Genomic DNA, 19,821 nt, shown 5'->3' with positions numbered 1-19,821 from the left:
GGACTCTGGAGAAAACGAGGTCCTGTGAAGGTGAAGAAGAGTCCCCTTCACTTTCAAACTCCTCTATGGAGCTCATAGACAGCAGCCGGCTCAGTCTGACCCGAGGCCTGGGGGGTCCTTCAGCCTGATCACCTGTTTGGAGGTCTTCAACTTTTTTCACCAAATGTCCAACTTTCCTCTCGAAGCTCTCCTTTGTTTCGGTGCCGTCTGCACTCAGTGGGAGCTGCTGCGCGGTTCCTTCCGTCTCTCGGCCCTTCTTGGTGAGCGCAGAGAAACACTCAGCGTGTCCGAGGAACTTGGCCACTTCCACGGCAGAGTTGCCAACTTTGTTCTGCCGGTCCACCAGCAGACCGAGCCGCTTGAACGCTCTCACCAAGAACTCCACCACCGGGGAATGACCTCCCACGGCGGCGTACATCAGGGCGGTGTTCCCCCACGAGTCCACGATCTCCGGGTCCGCGTTGTTCCGGACCAGGATCTTCACGGCGTCCAGGCAACCCCTCTCACACGCGTGGCTGAGCGCCGTGCGGCCGCTGTCGTCCTGCCAGTTGACCGCGGCGCCTCGCTGCAGCAGAAGCTCCACGAACTTGCACCGAGCGTGTCCGTCAGGCAGCAGGATGGACGAGATGAGGGGCGTCTGCGCGCCCTCCGCCCGGGAGTCCACGATCTCCCCGTCCAGCGCGTCCAGGACGAAGCGCGCCAGGTGGACTTGATCCTTGGACATGGCCTCCAGGAGGATCTGGGTCCCCGTCTGGCCGTCGGACTTCCCTGGAGCCTTGATCATGGTTCTGAGCTTCAGTTCAGCTCCACATGTTGGATGCTTTGGTTGATCTTCGTCCCAAAACCTCACAAAACAAACAACAAAGCGCACCGCCGCCGTTATATAACAGAGGAGGGAAGCCGCAGTGTTGCCGGGCAACGGGAGCATAATTACTGAGCTTTGTTCGCCTTTCTGATGGAAATACTTCGCTTATAATGACAACAAAGAGCAGCGGCGGCCTCACGAGTGGATGTGGGCCGTGGATTCATGCAGCACTTGTTGATGTGATTAGACAGCAACGCTTTGTTTAGGGACGAGAGCGTGTGTGTGTCTGTGTGTGTGTGTCACCTCTTCAAAGCAGCTGATCCGCGGTTATGAAACAAAAATTCAATGTTAGCATTTTAAGGTTATTTACGTCCGAACTACGTTGCTGACGTTGTTTTGTTCTCGGCGTTAACCTGCAGGTCTGGACTGAATTGACCCTCACGGGGACCCGTATGTTTCAAGTCATGCACATCGAAATATAAACTCATATTTTTTCACGTTACAAATGACCACATTCAGATTTATTGATAAACAGATTATATTCCGGTTCGCGCTGCTAAATCAACAATGATTAGAAAAGTGCCAGTCTAAGGTATCGATCACAGGTGATATCCGATCAACAAGCTACAGTAATGAGACTGAAGACCACACGGATTAGTCAAATCAAATTAGCTTTATTTAAATGATCAGACATGAAGGCTCAGCGCAACACAAAATCATACAAACTGTAGATCTGATCGATCCAATCCAAACAAATAGATCTACCTAAACTGTTGTTGATTTCCTGGTTATATTACATTGTTAGTTGTATCAGTCAGTAACATATTAAACAGATCGTGTACCTGTATCATCTCCTCAGTAGCTTTCAGCTCTGTAACCTTAATGTAACCTTACTTTAGCTCTGTAACCTTACTTTAAGTCTGAAACCTTACTTTACCTCTGTGACTTTACTGTAACCCTCCCGTCTTTCCGCTTCGCCGCTGTCCGCCATTTTGCTTGTTTACGGAATTCCCGCCAAACAAAACGCCAATATATGTCACGTAGAAATGACGTCAGACTTCGGGCCTCAACCCGCAATCTCAACAGGGCCGCAAGGACCGGAAACGATGACATTGTGTAAAGTTTAAAGTTTGTCTTTAATGTCGATGGTTCACATGAATGCTAGTTGATGATCTGTAGAATCCTACGCTTAGATTTAACACGAACTACACAAACAAAGATAGTCAAATAACCGAAGTACAACCCACAATCGTCCTTACGCCTTAAAGTGACAGTACACTATTTACTGATCTGAAATTATCAATGTAAAATAAATCAGTTATTATCTCTCTACGCATATATTAGAAAAATAACATCCAAAATGTTAGGGTGTAATAAACTATTCTCTAAATATGTAATTTCTGGCTTGCTACAGAAAAACTATAGTTTAGACTGGAATTTAGCTATTTTAATCCGTTTTGTCCCATAAGAGACAGACTGATGGATACTGAGCATACGCATGCATACAAATATCGATTCATAATCTCAATTACTAGTGGTAGATTAATTGATGATCAAAATAATCCATACTGTAGTAATCTAAACATAAAATGATGATGAATGAAATTTGAGTCTGAAGAAGCACAAACGTGGAGCCGTTTTACACCTGGATTTATTGGTACACATACTATAAAACAGTATTAAAGGAGCTGGATAACAACAGTATTTTCATTGCTATAAGTTCAACATTACAATATAAATACAAAAACACACAGAATGGTTTGTTGACGAGCTACAGTTGAAACAGAAAACGAAGAGGAGAAAGAAACAGGAAATGAAATCTGTGACGCTGCTCTGCCAAAATAATCCCCCTTTTTTTCTTCTTCTTTGACAAATTATAGAGAGCGAAAGGTTACGGAATAGTCGCACAACAGAAACATTCAGCTAGTGCAAAAAAGCCTCTAACAAACAGAATAATCTTAAACTACACATTATATCTAATATATAATATATATTTATATATTTATTTATATATATCTTCATATAAATAACCCCTTAATTTGGCATTTATCATTTGTAAAATAATTTAAACGTCCTAATAGACACCGTGTGGCACATTTGAAAGCGATGGAATAAACTTTAAAAGCACTTTTCACTCGTTACCTTCTACGTTAGATATGTGGCGAGGGCGTGGCGCTGAGTGGCGAGGTGCAGTGAGGGCAGACCGGAGCGGGAAAACAAGAGAAGGAAACCCAGCCAGCCATACAGAAAACGTCTCTCCCAGCGTCCCAAACGTCCCCTCTAACCCCGAGCCCTTGTATGACACAACCGTCAAACACAATTGGTCAAAAAGTAAATTCAACTAAATACATTCCAGTATATACAGTAAAATCCCGTCTACCCTTGAAGTGAGTTACAGCAGAATAAAACAATAATTAATCTTTAAAAAGGCCAAAATACCAAAAAGGTGATTTTCTTTCCCGCGTTTCTGTGTCGTTGTGACAATTTTTTTTTTGGTTGACCTTGGCCGACCATATGTGCACAAAAACGACAGTATCGCACAATGACTCCATGGCAGTACTTCAAACATTCCCTCTGCAGTGGTTTATGTGTTCAGAGCCCGTTTGTACGGAGGAGGAGAGGCCACATCGTGTTGTTGAAAGGAACGCGTGGTCACGAGTCGTAGCCACAACGTAATTATCTTGTGATTGAGTTTTTTTTAAATGTATTTTAACTCGACAGACCTCAGCCTCAAACTCAAGATCAAAGCTTTTTACTGCCACGTCAGACAGGAAGAGCGTTTCAAAAGGTGGCATTTTGATCAATGCAGGATCTGGCTTCTCCTCCTCCTCCTCCGTACGTTCGAGCACCACCAGGGATGAATCCGACGGCAGCGGGGCCGGTCGGGAGTCCCCGGTGGTGCCGCCGTTCACAGGCTTCGTAACAAATGAGTTGTAATTATTCTGCCTCATCTGCAGGGAGACGATGAGGAGGATTAAAAGCTCAGGATGCTTAAGGCTCAGTCAGGAAGCTATTAAGGGAGCACTTCACTTCACCTCCACAATGCCTTCATGGCCACCAACAACACCAGACGGCCCCGACTTCAGTCAGGCAAAGTTCTTTCTCCACGAGCGGCTAGTGATGAAAAAATTAACTTCTCAGTTAACGTGAGGCGGTTTGCACGCAGACACGCAGGGTTTCTATCAATGAAAAACCTGGAAATGTTTCGGTAAATCAGGAGAATTGCTGAGTAGGAATGTTGAATGGACGAGTTTCTGTCTTTGTAGCGGCTTCAGCTTTACTTAACCTGACCTGACTGTGGTCGTGCCGTCTGTGTGGGTCTCTGCAGTGATTAAAACAAAGTCTGAAGGATCAAAAGATTATTGATCCCTCTGTGATTGATCCCTCTGTGATTGATCCCTTTACAGCCCTCTGACTCCAGCAGCCATTAAGCAGCAGGTTCAAAGTGTTGAACAACAAGTCAATACATTTTGGTGAAATCAAAGAAGTCGCAGTGTCGGACTCGGTGTGTCACTCCTTCATACAGTGATTATTTCCTTTACATTCTTACGGAGATACAGAAAACCTACAGTAGTGCACTGCTACATATTCCACATCGTTATGATGGCGGATCACATACAAAGTGCTCAGGACAGGACTGTGTGGAGCTCAGGAAAGGACTGTGTGGAGCTCAGGACAGGACTGTGTGGAGCTCAGGACAGGACTGTGTGGAGCTCAGGACAGGACTGTGTGGAGCTCAGGCAAGTGTGGAGCTCAGGACTGTGTGGAGCGACAGCATTTATATCACATTGTTTGTTTTCACTTGTGCTGAAATGACGTTAAAATTTCGGACTTATTCTTCTTCTCCTCTTCAGGAGGAGGACGGGCGCGTTTATACTCGACACTGACACCATATGTGACTACACAAGATGACGGCGACATAGATCAAGTGTTCAATTGAAGGTCTTCCCGTGACCTTTGACCCTGAAACCTCGGTTTTTTACATGGTTCAGTGTTTGCATGAAGTCGCCCCATAACAAAGTAGCTGAGAGATTGATGTCGGTATACATGCAGGGCGTCGTAAGGCGAAATAGGCAAGGCCAAGGCGATACATCGAGATGCGTTTAGCTCTGATTGTGGCGTGCAGAATGTCACTACGGCGCCTGTGAGCGCTTGAGGACGTGAAGGTCCTGAAAAGCACCACAGTTTGTAAAATCGCAGGCAATTTTGGGCTCTCACTTGCCCCCTAGTGGACAATGTATTAAGTCCAGCGAGTGTGAGCGACGGTGTCGAGTATAAATGCGCCCTTAATGTTCATCAGTTACTGATTTAAAAAAAACAAACATATATATCAGTTATAATCTGTGTGTGTGTGTGTGTACACTAATAGCTGCAGCAGTTGTCCACTGGATGCTGAATGCAGTGAAGGAGACTGGACATTTAGGTCTACGGCGCTTTGTCTCCACGGAAACGTTTCCCCTCCTCTCAAGTGGTTTAACTCCCTGTAAATCAGTGATCAGCACCAATGGCTCAGTGGCTTCATGGTAGAGGGGCGGGGCAGAGTGAGCAGAACCGCGGTTCAGGTGTGTGTGTGTGTGCGTGTACGTAGTCAATATTCTTCCTTATGAAAGTCCAGACAGCAGTGTGGGCGGGGCCTGGGTGGGGACGGTGGAGTGTTTCTACAGCTGTCGAGTGTGTGTGTGTGTGTGCGTGTGTGAGTGTGTGTGTTGTTCTCAGTCGCTCACACCACCGTCGCAGGTCTGCGGTCCATCTCCTCCTCCAGCTTCACCATCTGCTGCATGTCCTTGGCCTTCAGGGAGAGAAAACAGAGTTAGAAAGAAAAAACAAACAAACTTGCGCAAAATCTTGATTGGCGTTGACCCTTGTCTGATTGGTTCACAGTTTCTCCATTTGCATAAATGACTCATACAGATAGAAGACGTCAAGTCCTTTTAGTTATTTATCTTCTTTACTGAAACGACAAAAACGAGTTACATTTGAATGTTACCACTAAAGAGATGGACGCCATTGTTGTTTTGTTTGATCTCAATGGTTTAGAACATCTGCACCCTGCGTTAGACTTACGTGAATACATCAGCTAGTAGCTACTTGAACCTTAAAACCGCTCAGAGTAGGGACAAAACACATGCAGCGCTGTGGAGAAGCTTCGTCATACTGCAGCTCCTCTACCTTCAGCCATGTTTACTTATTTACCACCGCCGTGATCGAGAACGAAAGTTTGTGCGGCGGGACGGTGTCACGTAAGGCGGCGTGGAGCTGGAGGGAAACCAGGGAAAGTTGCGAGTCGTGAGCTGGCACTTTGGGCCGGCTGACGGCTCGTGAGTCACGGTGATAAATGAGTCAAGCTGCCGCCGGGCGCAGAGCTGCAGACCGGACGTGTGGGAATGCGGCTCCACTGCACAAAGGAAGATGAACCTCTTTCTCTCCGGCTTTATCTGGCAATCTATTGAAAGACGGCGCGGCTTTGTGGCGCTTTTACTCAGCGGTCGTTCGGCTTGAGAGCTCTCGTTACGGTCGCCATGGCAATCGCAGCTGAATACAGATTTGGCTCAGAGGGAAAAGGCGACGTGTCCAAAAAGGGAAAAACAAGAGAGGAGCTGATGGAGTGAGATGCAGATGCAGATGCAGATACAGATGGAGATACAGATGCAGATACAGATGGAGATGCAGATGCCTACCTTGGACCTGAGCGCGGTGTGATGTCAAAAGCTGTGACGGAGGAAGCAAATCATAGTAAACATGAATGAATACGTGCATACATGTGAACACACACATACGTGACAAATGGCAAAATTATAAACAATGGAACCCGTCACATGTGAAGTTGCTGTATGTTTCTGTCATCAATCCACACACACACACACACACACACACACACATATGGTTTGATTGCGATTGTAACTTATTCCAGCATTAACCTGCAGTTTGCATTTGAATGGAAAGTGTCAGCGAGGTCCTAAAGCCATCTATCACAGATTTCATCATCCTGTCCAAAGTCCATTCCCACTAAATCCCTCTGGAGGTCAATTTACCTCATCTAGTTACGCTCCGCTCTGGATTTCACATTTGAGCGAGCATATGTGTGTGTGTATGAACATGCAGAGCAGAGTAGCTGTTACGAACCTGCTCGTTGAACTTCTCCAGTTTGTCCAGCTGCTCTCTCTGGTTCTTCTCCAGCTGCTCAAGCTCCTTCTGATGCTTCATGGCGAGCTGGACGGAACAGCAGAAGGACAGGGAAATGTAAAGAATGTATGTTAGCGTCATACGCCACTGAGTTCATGTTAGAGCATCGAGTGAAGCTGTAATCAAACATGTGAGCGTCCTACCCTCTTCCTCTCGTCCAGGAACTTCTTGGTGTTGCTGCTGTTTAACTCTCTCACTCTCCTGAGAAGCACAGAGACACAGTGTGTGTGTGTGAGTGTGTGTGATTGTAGAAGTATAAATCAAACACATGGCTCATCAGAGAGTGACTCACCTCTCTCTCTCCGCTTTGTTTTTGATGCTTTTGTCCTGGCTGATGGCTTTGCTGTTCTCCATGGACGACTTCGCCTGATTGGCTCGCATCTCTTTACTCTGCCTGTGAGTCAGAAAGCAGGGCGCCACATTAGTCACTACAGTCTGTGTGAGCAAGCAGCAACATGATAACAAAAAAGCCCATTTGTAAGTCAAAGGTGAAGAGGAATTGTTTTGATTTCTTATGGTTCTGGAGACTTTGATAATTTAATAATAGGAACGGAATAAGAATTGTGTGCGTGTGTGTGTGTGTGTGTGTGTGTGTGAGAGAGCTTGTGTGTGTGTGTACCGTTCGTGGATGAGTTTGAGCTGCACGGTCTGCTGCTCCTGCACGGTGGCCAGCAGCTTCTTCAGGTGTTCGCACTGCTGGGTCACGTGTGCGTCCTTCATCTCTCGCTCCTCGCTGCCGTGGCCGCTGATGAGCTCCGACCACTCTTTAGTGTGCTGGGCCGTGATGTCTTTTACCTACAGAGTCAAACGGGGATCAGCCTCACCGCTCACAGACGCACATACAACAAATTTCCCTCCCAAATCATTAAATGTTGTTAACCTTTGTTTTGTGAGAAGCCACCACCGTCTGGACCTTGTCCTCCGTCTCCTTTTTCAGTTCCTGGCAGTTGTTTTCCCTGCGAGAGCGACAGATCAGAGCAGAGAAACACGTCTGAATGAGGCTGAACTCCTCTCACTCTGGCTCTACACATGTAGGCCCTGTTTGCTCCTTTACCCTCGTTTCTTGATGGCCTTGTCCAGCAGCTTCTCCAGGCTCGTCCTCTCCTTGTCGTGCAGACAGACCATCTTGTCCACCTGCGAGCAGTGAACTTTCTGCATGACGTTCTGATCCTGAGAAGACCAAACACAGAGTCACGACCTGACACGACCCGACCCGACCTGACCCGACCTTCATCTAAGCGTAGTACGTTTCCTGCTCGGTGTGTCTGGTTATGCAATCGTCTCGTAGGTTTTAGAGGCGAGATAATTAAGGAGCTGATATGGATGAGCAGCAGCCAGCGTGGTGTTTATGGTGAGCCGAGGTCACAGGAGGGCGAATTTAGCAAGTCTAATGTGTTACAAACCATTAATTATGTGGCTGCTGCGTGCACGTTTGGGATGGAGTGTGTGTGTGTGTGTGTCTGTGTGTGTGTGAAGGTGAATATCCTGATGAAGCAATAGTCGGTGGAAGATGAAAGACAGAAGCGCGTCTCTGTCCTCGTCTCTGTGTGTCAGTGGGATCATCAGTGCACACACACACACACACACACACACACACACACACACACACACACACTTGCTCACCTTGGAGTGTTTCTTCTTTAAAGCGCTGAGCTCCTTCTGCTGCTTCTTAATCAGCTTCAGGTACGTCTGCAGGGACAGACAGACGCATTCAGAGACACCGTTTGTATACAACAATCCTGTAGTGCAGCCCCACTGTGTACACTGAGTGAAAACAGGGCGGTACTGTATGTTTAAGACGTTCACCAGCCCTGCATTCTGTGGGGGCGTGTCTGTCATGTTGCATGTTGTAACCAATAAGAAGGAAAATAAAGAAAGAGACACAAACCTTCATCAGTTTGAGGTCGTCGATGCTCACGTTTGGCACGAGCGCCGTGTCTGAAACACAACACAGTGTTTACAGGTTCTGTAGCCGTTTAGATGTGTGTGGCGTCATGACTGTGTGCGTGTGTGTGTGTGCTTACCCCTCTTGGTCTCCGCTGAGTTGTTCTGGGCGGAGTTGGCGCTCTGGCCCGTGTCTGAGCTGGCCTGCGGCGTTACGCTGGCCTTCACCGTGTCACCTTTGCCTTTTCCCTTCTTGTCGTTCTTTGAGCTTCCGCTGGGAACGTCGGCGATGTCGTTCTACACACGGACGAGACGGGAAAGAGACTCAGTGTTTCTGTTACATCTGTGTGTGTGGGGCAGCGGCCAGTTTACAGAGCGGCTTGGAATTTTGTGCATCTCAGTTCTATAAACGTGTTCCATTTAAGAAATTCATACACTCATTTCAATTTATTCCTAGTCTTTCTTAATAAAAACCTTTTTAGTTTTTATTTGATTTGGTCTCATTTCATTTCAGAATTTCTAGACGCAATTTTAAATAAAATTGACTGATTGATGAATTGATTTGTGTGTGTGTGTGTGTGTGTGTGTGTGTGTGTGTGTGTGTGTGTGTGTGTGTGTGTGTGTGTGTGTGTGTGTGTGTGTGTGTGTACCGTGTCGATGCCCAGGGCCTTCATCTGGTCGGCTCTCTTCTCTGCGATGGTCAGAAATTTCTTTGGGTCTGACAGAGCGTCCACGATCTCTGGAACACACAAAAGCAGAGAGACAGAGAGGCTTAGAAGAATACATTCAATTAAATTCTGTCTCTGTGTTGTGGCCGCTTGAGATTCAGATTGAACTGTTTTGATTGAACAGCGACACAAACATCTAACACAGATATAATCTCACAACTAGACTGAAGTTATTCATTACAAATTAAATGTACGATCTTTACCTGCTGAGCATCAGGGCTGTGTGTGTGTGTGTGTGTGTGTGTGTGTGTGATGGGGAGGAAAGCTCATCTCTGCAGTAATGTTCCTGAGCTGAAGCCCCTTTGGCTTTATTTAATGACAACTTCAATTGTCCCGTTCATTAGTGCACATTCACCATCATCATCATCATCATCCTCATCATCATCTTCCTATTACTCTGAGCGGCAGAAAGGGAACGAGCGGGGAGGAGAGGAAGATCACGCTCCTTCCTTTTCCTCTCCGGCTACAGAAACGGTTTTCAGCCATGAATAAACAGTGTAATAAAACGAGTGAAAGTGTGTGTGTGTGTGTGTGTGTGTCATTTGTTGTGTTTGTACATAAATATGATCAAATATACGATCAAACACACACACACACACCCGCGCGCAGTGCTGTTGCAAAGCGATTTACAGTCAGCAGCAACATTTTCATAAATTTCCTCTGTGTGTGTGTGTGTGTGTGAGTGTGTGTTCCTCTCACCTCCGAAGCCGTCGGGCACGTAGGTCTTGAGGATGATCTGGCAGAAGACGGTGGGCAGCGACAGGGGCTTGTTGCCCTCGTTCCTCAGAGAGATGTGACGGTAGCCGGCCTGCAGGCCGTCCAGAGGCAGGATGCGCTGGCCAATCAGCTTGTTGTTGTCGTCGTAAACGGCGATACGCAGCACTGCCAAGTCCGGCAAGATCACCTAGGGAGGGAGGAGAGGATGGAGGGATGAGGAGGGAAGGATGGAGAGAGGAGGAGGAGGGAGGGAAGGAAGAAGGGATGAGGAGGAGGGCAGGAAAGAGGAAGAGCAGGGAGGGAGGGGAGGAGGAGGAGGGATGGATGGATGGAGGGATGAAGAGGAGGGACAGAGAGAAAGTAATGAACTGAGAGTCAAACTGTGCAACTACAGAGTGAAGGTCAAGGATGAACCTGCAGGGGGCGCTAAGTGCAAACAGGTATGATAACAGCAACACACAGCATATCTGACTGCTGACAAGGCCACAGCGCCAACACATCCAGGGAGTGTGTGTGTGTTTGTGTGTGTGAGGGGTGACTGCACACTGGCCTTGTGTGTGTGTGTGTGTGTGTGAAGATAAGTGAACAGAGAGCGAGAGGATGATTAATACTGAGACGAAGGCGAAGGTAAAAGATAAGGCCGAAGAATACTCACAAGAGATGAATGTGCGGAAGCGAGCCTGTGTGTGTGTGTGTGTGTGTGTGTGTGTGAGTGCCGATGGTGTGTGTTGTTGGAGTCATCTTCACATTGTTGTGGACGCATTAGAAAGGTGCAGCAGTGTCTTGGGGGCGTTTGTGTGTGTGTGTGTGTGTGTGTGCGTGTGTGTGTGTGTGTGTGTGTGTGTGTGAGAGAGAGAGAGAAAGCGAAAGCGGTCTTGCCAGGCAGCCCTGCTCGTGATGCCCCCTCATGATAGCACTGTGTAAGTGTGTGTGTGTGTGTGTGTGTGTGTGTGTGTGTGTGTGTGTGTGTGTGTGTGTGTGTGTGCGTGTGTGTGAGCGTAGCAGCACTGCGGCAGCCTGTGATTGATGGTGTGTGTTAGGGAGCTGGAGTCATAGTCATGGTTGAGAGACTCCTCATTCTGCTGAGAGCAGCATTATTACACACACACACACACACACACACACACACACACACACACACACACTCTCCCTCCCTCTCCCTCTCTTTTTATCGCCCATCTCTTTCTTCCATTCTTCTGCTTCAGCTCGTTCCTCTAATCGTTCATTTTCTTTCATTCTTCCTCTGTCAAACTCAGGTGAACTCCATCCTTCTCACTTCCTCTTCCTGTCCCGCTCCTCTTTCTTATTCTTTCTCTCTCCCCAATCACTCTATCATTTCTTAACATTTTGATCAGCCCCAGGTTTCCTCTCATCCTCAGTCTGCTGTGTGTGTCGGTACCTTTCTGAAGACGAAGGGCTCCTCGTTGTAGGCGGGGTTCAGGCCGTTGTTCATCACCATGCGTGTGCGGAATTCCTTCCTGATGGTGTCGGTCGGGAGGCCGTACATGTCCACCTCCACGTAGGTGCCGATCTTCTTGTCTGACAGGAACTGGCCAGAGAACACCTGGAGGTGAAGAGGAGGATGATGAAGGTACAGATACTATCAGACTCAGTGGTGTGTTTGTAAAGCCTGGAAACTACATAAAACAGCTCCACCACAAGGGGGAAGCATTAAATGTTGTTGAACAGCTTTTCCCTTGTTAAATTGCTACTTTTAATCAATTTTCAACCATTTTCCAGGTTCTCAGGAGGAAATACTCTTCAAAGGACCTGATACTGCTATGAGCTCATCCGTATTGTTCTGGATTCCAGTTCACTACTGACCTGAACACTGCACGTCGCCGCGATGACGCCGTCCACAGGCGTCTCTGAAAAGGGATCAAACATCCTGTCTGACCGCCGCATGAAGTCTGGCTTCAGCAGGTACCTGAGACAGAACCACACACACACACACACACACACACACACACACACACACACACACACACACACACAATGAGAGGTAGGGAAGATGTAAGAGGAAGAAAGTCTATGTAACCTTTTGATCTCAGTGAGTTCTGAGTTATAATCACAATGTTATGATCAAGTTTTTGTTCTGTTGAGCTCCATAATTATCATTTGGCTGTGAAAAGTACAGCATGAGACTGTGTGTGTGTGTGTGTGTGTTAAGCGGGGGCCATTAGAGTAACATTAGTAATGACGGGGGTCTGTGAAAGCGCTGATCTCTGCCCAAGTGAGATTTCCAGCATTAGCGGCAGAGTCTCCGCCCTCGGGGGACGACATTAGAGCCGAGGGACGGAGACGACTACGGGGACAGGAGGAGACAGATGACTGCAGAGAGCCCGGGGACGCGCGGGGAGATTCATCTCCACAGCTCTCATTGGCTCTCCCGGAGGCAGACGGCGGCTATGGTCGCCACTGGCAACCACTAATGAGATGTGACATGGTTTAATGGATGAGCTTAGGAGAGGGCGAGAGAGGAGGAGGAGAGAGAGAGGGAAGGATGGTGGGACAGAAGAGTGGATGAGGACATCTCACCCGCAGGAGCCGTTGTACTCGTACTTTCCCTGGTTCAACTGCATGGCCAGATCTGTGTGTGAGAGAGAGAGAGAGGGGGGGGGGGGGGCAGAGAAGAGGGGAGAAAGAGAGAGAGAGGGAGGGAGAGATAGAGACAGAAAGGGAGAGAGAGTCAGTCAACTTGTCCAGTGCCCAATCTCTCTATCATCCCTCTCTTCCTTCCATCACACTGGCTCCCCCTTGTGCCCCCCCCCCCCTCCTCCCTGCAGCTCTGCACATGTCCGCTCCCAGCAGGACATATGGTCTCGACCCCGGCGCCCGCGGCCATGGGGCAGCAGCTGCTTTCCAACAGGCTCCCTCACTCACTGTGTGTATGTGTGTGTGTGTGTGTGTGTGGCTGCAGAGTATGTGAAAGTGTGTGTGTGTGGGAATGAATGGGTCAGTATAAAAAAACAGAAGTAGGGAAGTGTGCGTGCGTGTTTACATGCCGCAAACAGTTTATACACATATCTCAGAGCATGTGTGTGTATAGTACATAGGACAAGTGTGTGTGTGTCTAAAGTTATGTGAAACTTCTGACCTCATACACAGAGGTTGTGCAAGTCAGTTCGTGCACTCGTGTGTGTGTGTGTGTGTACTCTGTTGAGCTGTTGGGTCAGAGGTCACGTGTTGCGTGCGGGGCTACCTGGGGTCTGGAAGTTGAGTGAGACCATCTGGCAGCCGGCGTTCCAGAAGATCTGAGGCATGTAATTACTGGAGTCCACGCGGCCTCCTTTGGGGTAGATACGGCTCATCTGACGCTTGTTGTAGCTGCGCTGACGCTCAGGAAGATGGATTGGAAAAAAAGTGTGTGTGTGTGTGTGTGTGTGTGTGTGTTGATGTGTGTGTGTGTTGATGTGTGTGTGTGTAAAGCAGACTGCAGCGCTATTTTTAGTGCGGAACAGCTCGGGTCAAACAGTCCCATTGGAGTGAGAGAGTGTGTGTGTGTGTGTGTGTGTGTGTGTGTGTGTGTGTGTGTGTGTGTGTGTGTGTGTGTGTGTGTGTGAGAAGAGGAACACAGTCCAAAGGCATGCTGCTCTCTGGAGGCCGAGCAAAGTGGACACAAATATGGCTGCAAAACATCGACTTTGACCTGCTGATCATCCACACACACACATACACACACACACACACATACAGTACATCCACTGACATTACGCAACCACATTAAGACTTTTCTGCTGTTTAGATCGTCGAAACTAAACTTGAATCTTTCCAGATCAAAGGTCAAAGGATACTTGACGAACTCGATGGCGTTGGTCTTCAGGTAGCCCAGACCCACAGACTCGTTGAAGGACGACATGTTGTGGTGGATGTTCCTCTCTGAAAGACGGAGCAGCGTGTTTAAACTATTTATCGGGGCGATAGGACGCAAACAAACGTACGCGGGCAGAGGTTGGGTTCTACCCGTCTCACCTTCGGCCACGTCAAAGCTCTGGAACTTGACGGGCTGGGCGTAGTTGACCATGGCGGACAGGAAGGGGTGGATGTTGGTGGTGGCGCCCTCGTAGGTATACTGGGCGATCAAAGCCTCCTCAGAGTCCTCTGCTCCATCTGAGCCCTGCACACCAAAGGTAGGAAGGGAATTCTGATTGATTATTAAAGCGATTAAAGAGCGAGCGGTCACTACGTCACTTCAGTCACACACACACGTCTGCCCGGGTTCATGTCAGAGTTCAGCAGCTCTCACCTTTTTGTTGTTGTCCTGGTCCGACGCCTCAGAGATGTCCGTGTTGTCCGTCGCCTCTGTGGCTTCAGACATCTCCGTCCCTTCATCGTCGGCCACCTGAGAACACGTAAGCAACACACACACACACACACAACAGGCTCCCTCAGTAACCAGGTCAGCTCTTGTTCTCATGGTTGGAGGTTCTTGAAGGGTTGGCTCACCTTCTTGATGCTGTTGCTTCGCTCTTCCTCCTTCTTGGAGCTCACCGTGTTGCTCTGGGAGACGCTGTTGGCGTCGCTCTCACTGGGAGCCTCCGACAGACTGCTGGGAGCCTCCGAGTTCAAGTCCTTGTCCTCGCCCTCCTTCTCTCCTGCACACAAAGACACAAAGACACACACACTGATTTCACATTCACCTCACTCTTCTCTATATATTCTCTATATATATTCTATATTTAATTGTATCTAACTCCAATTTTATCATTTGAGTTTATTTTTCTTACAGTTAAGTTACATAAAATAGAATTTCTCATTTTTATTTGATTTATTTTGCCTAATTTCATGTGATTTCTTGTTTTTAAATTGATTTTATATCTAATATTCTCTTGCTTATCTTCTCCAGTATTTGATGGTTTGCTTTTACGTCTCTGTGATCTGCTGCTTTAATTTCTTATCTTCATGTCTGCTTCTGTTTGTTGTAAAACACTTAGAGCTGCATTTTACGTGGAAAAGTGGGACACAATTAAACTTTGATTCAATCTGTGATGTGATGAAGAGTCAATTTCCCTTGAGAGAACATGAAGCCTCAGAGAAACACAAGTTTAACCGTATCGGTTTTATTATTTACCTAAGAACACATAAAAAGAGCCACTTCAGTTCTGCACCTCGTCCTCCTTCAGTCATGATAGTTTGTTTGTTCTAAAGGGCCGAAATTTCACAGCTCCCTTTGAACGCAGCTATGTAATTCAGCTGCTCACTTTGTACAAGGAGAACCTGAAGTATTATGAGCTTTATCCACTAGGGGGCAGAACAGAGCTGGATTCAGCTGCTGGTAAATGTTGGATTTGTGTATTCTTTCCCAGATCAGATTCCACCAGTAGGAAGCCAATTTAGGATGTGATGAGGAATTCTGTTGTTTTCACACAATGAAGAGCAGCGAAGCTTCAACCTGTTTACTTTTGACAACATCAGACTTTACTGGTGGCCATCACGTTGGACACATCAAGATAATCAATGTCTGGCTTCATTAAGCACTCACCTATGCTCATATTGATCACACACACACACACACACACACACACACACACACACACACACACACACACACACACACACACACAATTCACATACCGTTCTCTGCGTCGTCCTCGTTCTCCTCTCCCATGATGATGGCCGGGGTGTTGGTCTCTCCTGCCTCCATGTGCTTCTTAAAGGCCTCTAGCTGCTCTGTAGGACGGACACACACACACACACGCACTTCAATACACCAGTCTTCAGTTCTTAGCACCGATCGTGCCTTAAACACTGAGCTGTGTTTACTTTGTTCCACTTCAGGTTTCAAGCGTTTGTTTTTGATGAGGATTTTCCGTTTGAGGTCGTTCGGCGAAGGCAAAGATCGCCCGGCTTCAATCTGAAAAACAAAAACGGGCGACCTCATTAAAGGGGAGCAACAAATATGTAGGAATGTGCGCTTGGGATTGTGAAGGAACTCACTGGGAAGTTCTCCAGAGGCTGTCTGAGGAGGAGGTCGCCGAAGAGCTCCTCACAGTACTTTGCCATTTTATATTGCTGTGGCTTACTGGTAACACACACACACACACACACACACACACATTTACAAGTTATACAAAGCACTGATTGCAGCTCAAAATGCATGACCACACATTCGTATTGACACACTGCGCCCACACACACACCAGCAATGGTTCTCAAAGGACAGGATGACGGGATAGTCTGACGTGATGAACGCCGTCTCCTTGATGGCCTGGATGACGTCCTGGTGAAGAGAAAATGTGTCGTATCAGGCTGCCGCCACAAGAGGGCAGAGAGGCACAAGAAATGTACAGTAAGACGGCTACAACTTTCCATCTTCCTGTCTCTCTCACTGTCTGTCTCCCTGTCTCACCTTGAACAGGATGTCCGTGCACATGGCCTTGCCGTGAGTGATGATGGGCTCCTGGTCTTCTCCTTTCCCGTCCCAACAGTCCAGCTCAATACATCTGACACACACAAACACACAGACAAGCTGTGTGTGAGTGTGTGTGTGGTTCTTTGCACCTTCACACACTGCATGTCCCTGGAGTCACAGCTCTTAGTTACCTGCACCCAGACAGCAGCACCTGGCGGTACATCTCCACAGACGACTTCCCTCCAAACTGGCGTCCGGTCAGATAGGTGTTGTGTGAGGAGCTGATGAAGTAGTGGGCCAGCGGCTGGTCCATCTCCTGGTAGAGCTCCAGCCGGTCCAGGTACACCGGAGCGTTCTCGTCTGACATCAGGTATCGGCAGAAACCATCACTGGACATCTGGCCTGGGGGAGAAGGAGCGCAGACGGAGTTAAAGTTCTCGTTCTCACTCGGTTTCTGATATCGGTCGTTCAATCTCCACACGTGGCCCGTGCTTCACAGTTCCACAGGCAGGGGGCGGTGCAGTGTCACACACTCACCTTTCTTGGTCAGGTCGTTGTCCCTCTCGTACTTCTCGATGATCTGCATGGCTCTCTTGGGGTCGTAGAATGGGAAGAGGATCTCGTTTAACCTGGGGTCACGCTGGTTCTGAAGAGCGACACACACACACGCAGGGTCAAACACACACACACACATATATTTAAGAACACGCACCCACTCACAGACACCTGCACTGACACACACACACACACAGGCCAAACCAATGCGACAGGAAAGAACCCACAGGACTCACAGGGGCGCTGAGCTGAGGCCGGGGACACGCTGGGCGATTCTATCAACCGACCCTGAACCATGAATGTGCTGACAGTGCTCTGCCAGAGGGGGGCGCTCATGCTGCCAGCTCCACTACAGCTCTGTCTGTCTGGAGACCAACTCCACGAAAGTTCAATCATCACAGTCATCAGACTTTTGTCAATGAACCCAATAAAGAAAGATGGATGTCTCTTTATCTGCTTTGTTGTTGTTGTTGTTGCTAGCATACTGGCGTTGTACAGTTCGTTCGACTGGCCTCCTTTTGAAGTTACGGAGTAAAAAAAGCGTAAAGGAAACGCTGCCATTTCACAGTGGAACTTCTTAAAAATGTACGAAATGGAAACGAAGCTACTGAGGAGGCGGAGCAATGCATGTTGGGAAATAAATGGATTCTACAAGCTAGGATGTGTCTGATGTAGCGACGCCCTTTAGGGAGCTGCGTTTGTGTTCGGGGTGAAATCGTACAGCGCACACACGGCCTCCAGGCTCTGCAGCACACACTGACACACTGAGCCACACTAGCTGGTGCCTACAGGGAGGGAAGCCGTGTGTGTGTATAAACTTAACAACAGCGCCACCTTCTGCTCAGGAGGGAAACGGTCCAAACCGAAGCTTTGGCTTTGTTTAAAATGTGACAAGCGCAGGCTGGGACTGGAAGCAGCAGACACACAACCGCACACACACACCCACACAGCGGGGCGACCAGGCAGGTACGCAGCCACAGAGCAGATCACGACACACACACGCCCACACCCACACAAGACAGCAGGAAACCAGATGAGCTGAGGCAGGAAGCAACAGGATGGAAACCTCTTCCCTCCTGTTGTCATGACAACACCAATCAAACACGGGGAGGTAAGCCGCAGCAGGGGGAGCTGGGGTGAGCTGAGTGGGCATGCATTATGGGGAGGGGGTGGGGGGGCAGGAAGTTGCCCTTACAGGCCGACAGGAAGTGACACTGATATTTCTCCCTTTATATTAAGTGAAGTTTAATGAGGGTCTGACTGGTGCTCAACCTGAGGCCACAGGGCAACTTCTGTCCCCCAGCAGGGTGGTGGGCTGCAGGGGGAGGAGGGGGCGAGGGAGCGGGTGGGCAGGGCGAGCAAGCCACACACACACACACACATACAGGAGAAGTTAATGAATGATAAAGATCTTACTTCATTCAGAAAGCTGACTAACTGCTCTACGGTTAAATAATCAGTTTTGTTCCCATTGCTGCAAAGGAATTAATTAGAAGAAAAACAAAACAAAGTGTTATGCTTCTTAAAATAGACACACACACACACACGAACACACACACACAGTTATAATTAGAAAGCAGCACAGGCGTCTTAAAGGGCCCATACGTGCCTCCATACGGCTCCATGTGACCCACATTCACACACACATTCAGCCCAAACACACTGGATCCGTCCACATTTCACACATTTGGACAGCCACAACACACAGTGAGGTCACTTTACCGAGGTCAGTGTTAATCAGGACGGACGAATGAAGGCCACGGCACACGTTCATGCCTTCCTCTCCTCCGATAATTACCTAATTTCTCCATTAGCGAGTGTTAAAAGCTTAGAGTCGCTCGCCCTGCGCTCTGAAACGCTCGTTAAGAATTAACCTCAACATTTATAATGCAGGAAGGCAGAGAGAGGAAGTGTGTGTGTGTGTGTGTGATAATACAGTGCTTCTTCTTCTTCTTCTTCTGCAGGAACGCGTCACATTTCTGTTCAATCAAAGCCTGAAAAAGCTTTAGGCCTCGTGACAGAGAATATATAGAATCAGTAGAGATCGATTATTATGTGATGCAAAACTATCCACTGCGTTGAAACATAATGAGTGTGTGTGACGGTGGAGCAGGTTTGGTGGTCCAGGCTTCGTTAGTGCAGCAGGAGCAGAAACGTTTGTCCAGGAGCTCAGACGCTGCACATGCACCAGCAGGGCTTTGTTACGTTCTGTTAGAGAAGAGCAGACGATGAAACGGTGTGAAGTGGGAAGCTCACATCTTCTTGAAGAGCTCCTCGATGTCCGTGCGAGGGCAGATCTTCTGTGTGAGAGCGTAGAAGATGTCAAAGGTGAAGGCGGGCGGCTCGATCTCGTCGTTCTGTGGAGGAGAAAACAAACTGGACTGTAAGTTCTTCACCGATCAAACACTCTCACGGAGTTATTATGACTCTGTCCTTCACTTCAGGACGAGAGGAAACAGTTCACAGCTTCAGGCACAAACGCTCTGAGCTCGACCTCGTCTGACCTTTCCACTGGGAAGGCCGAGCTCCTTCAGAGCCTGGAATATGCCTTTCTCCGTCTTCCCTGATGCAAACGTCCGCGTAATGCTGGGAGAGAG

General features: G+C 48.1%; 1 protein-coding gene across 8 annotated transcripts in view; it reads right to left on the bottom strand.

Moving 5' to 3' along the window:
* Positions 1 to 2,438: 2,438 nt before the first annotated feature.
* Positions 2,439 to 19,821, bottom strand: part of plcb4b (phospholipase C, beta 4b) — a 53,509-nt gene continuing 36,126 nt past the window's right edge. For 5 of the 8 annotated variants that reach the window (XM_076160143.1, XM_076160142.1, XM_076160146.1 and 2 more), the window contains 31 exons: positions 19,729 to 19,810; positions 19,481 to 19,581; positions 18,641 to 18,698; positions 17,207 to 17,315; positions 16,861 to 17,071; positions 16,667 to 16,760; positions 16,458 to 16,537; positions 16,255 to 16,339; positions 16,081 to 16,171; positions 15,892 to 15,987; positions 14,764 to 14,912; positions 14,564 to 14,659; positions 14,290 to 14,434; positions 14,112 to 14,196; positions 13,520 to 13,644; positions 12,856 to 12,907; positions 12,142 to 12,244; positions 11,717 to 11,881; positions 10,300 to 10,504; positions 9,523 to 9,611; positions 9,013 to 9,169; positions 8,877 to 8,926; positions 8,612 to 8,677; positions 8,043 to 8,158; positions 7,869 to 7,944; positions 7,608 to 7,783; positions 7,281 to 7,382; positions 7,132 to 7,189; positions 6,929 to 7,015; positions 6,484 to 6,514; positions 2,439 to 5,594 (listed from right to left, as the gene is read on the bottom strand). In XM_076160143.1, the coding sequence (XP_076016258.1) occupies positions 5,518 to 5,594; positions 6,484 to 6,514; positions 6,929 to 7,015; positions 7,132 to 7,189; positions 7,281 to 7,382; positions 7,608 to 7,783; positions 7,869 to 7,944; positions 8,043 to 8,158; positions 8,612 to 8,677; positions 8,877 to 8,926; positions 9,013 to 9,169; positions 9,523 to 9,611; positions 10,300 to 10,504; positions 11,717 to 11,881; positions 12,142 to 12,244; positions 12,856 to 12,907; positions 13,520 to 13,644; positions 14,112 to 14,196; positions 14,290 to 14,434; positions 14,564 to 14,659; positions 14,764 to 14,912; positions 15,892 to 15,987; positions 16,081 to 16,171; positions 16,255 to 16,339; positions 16,458 to 16,537; positions 16,667 to 16,760; positions 16,861 to 17,071; positions 17,207 to 17,315; positions 18,641 to 18,698; positions 19,481 to 19,581; positions 19,729 to 19,810 (3,217 nt within the window). In that variant the 3' untranslated portion in view covers positions 2,439 to 5,517. Of the gene's footprint in view, positions 5,595 to 6,483; positions 6,515 to 6,928; positions 7,016 to 7,131; positions 7,190 to 7,280; positions 7,383 to 7,607; positions 7,784 to 7,868; positions 7,945 to 8,042; positions 8,159 to 8,611; positions 8,678 to 8,876; positions 8,927 to 9,012; positions 9,170 to 9,522; positions 9,612 to 10,299; positions 10,505 to 11,716; positions 11,882 to 12,141; positions 12,245 to 12,855; positions 12,908 to 13,519; positions 13,645 to 14,111; positions 14,197 to 14,289; positions 14,435 to 14,563; positions 14,660 to 14,763; positions 14,913 to 15,891; positions 15,988 to 16,080; positions 16,172 to 16,254; positions 16,340 to 16,457; positions 16,538 to 16,666; positions 16,761 to 16,860; positions 17,072 to 17,206; positions 17,316 to 17,460; positions 18,599 to 18,640; positions 18,699 to 19,480; positions 19,582 to 19,728; positions 19,811 to 19,821 lie in introns of those variants that run through there. The other 3 variants (XM_076160150.1, XM_076160147.1, XM_076160148.1) reach the window with 3 other exon arrangements.

This window comes from Genypterus blacodes, unplaced genomic scaffold (assembly GCF_046128005.1).
Source record: "Genypterus blacodes isolate CSIRO-AG114 ecotype Tasmania unplaced genomic scaffold, CSIRO-AGI_Gbla_v1 ptg000104l_1, whole genome shotgun sequence".
NCBI lineage: Eukaryota > Metazoa > Chordata > Actinopteri > Ophidiiformes > Ophidiidae > Genypterus > Genypterus blacodes.
This window is presented reverse-complemented; position numbering and strand designations above follow the sequence as displayed.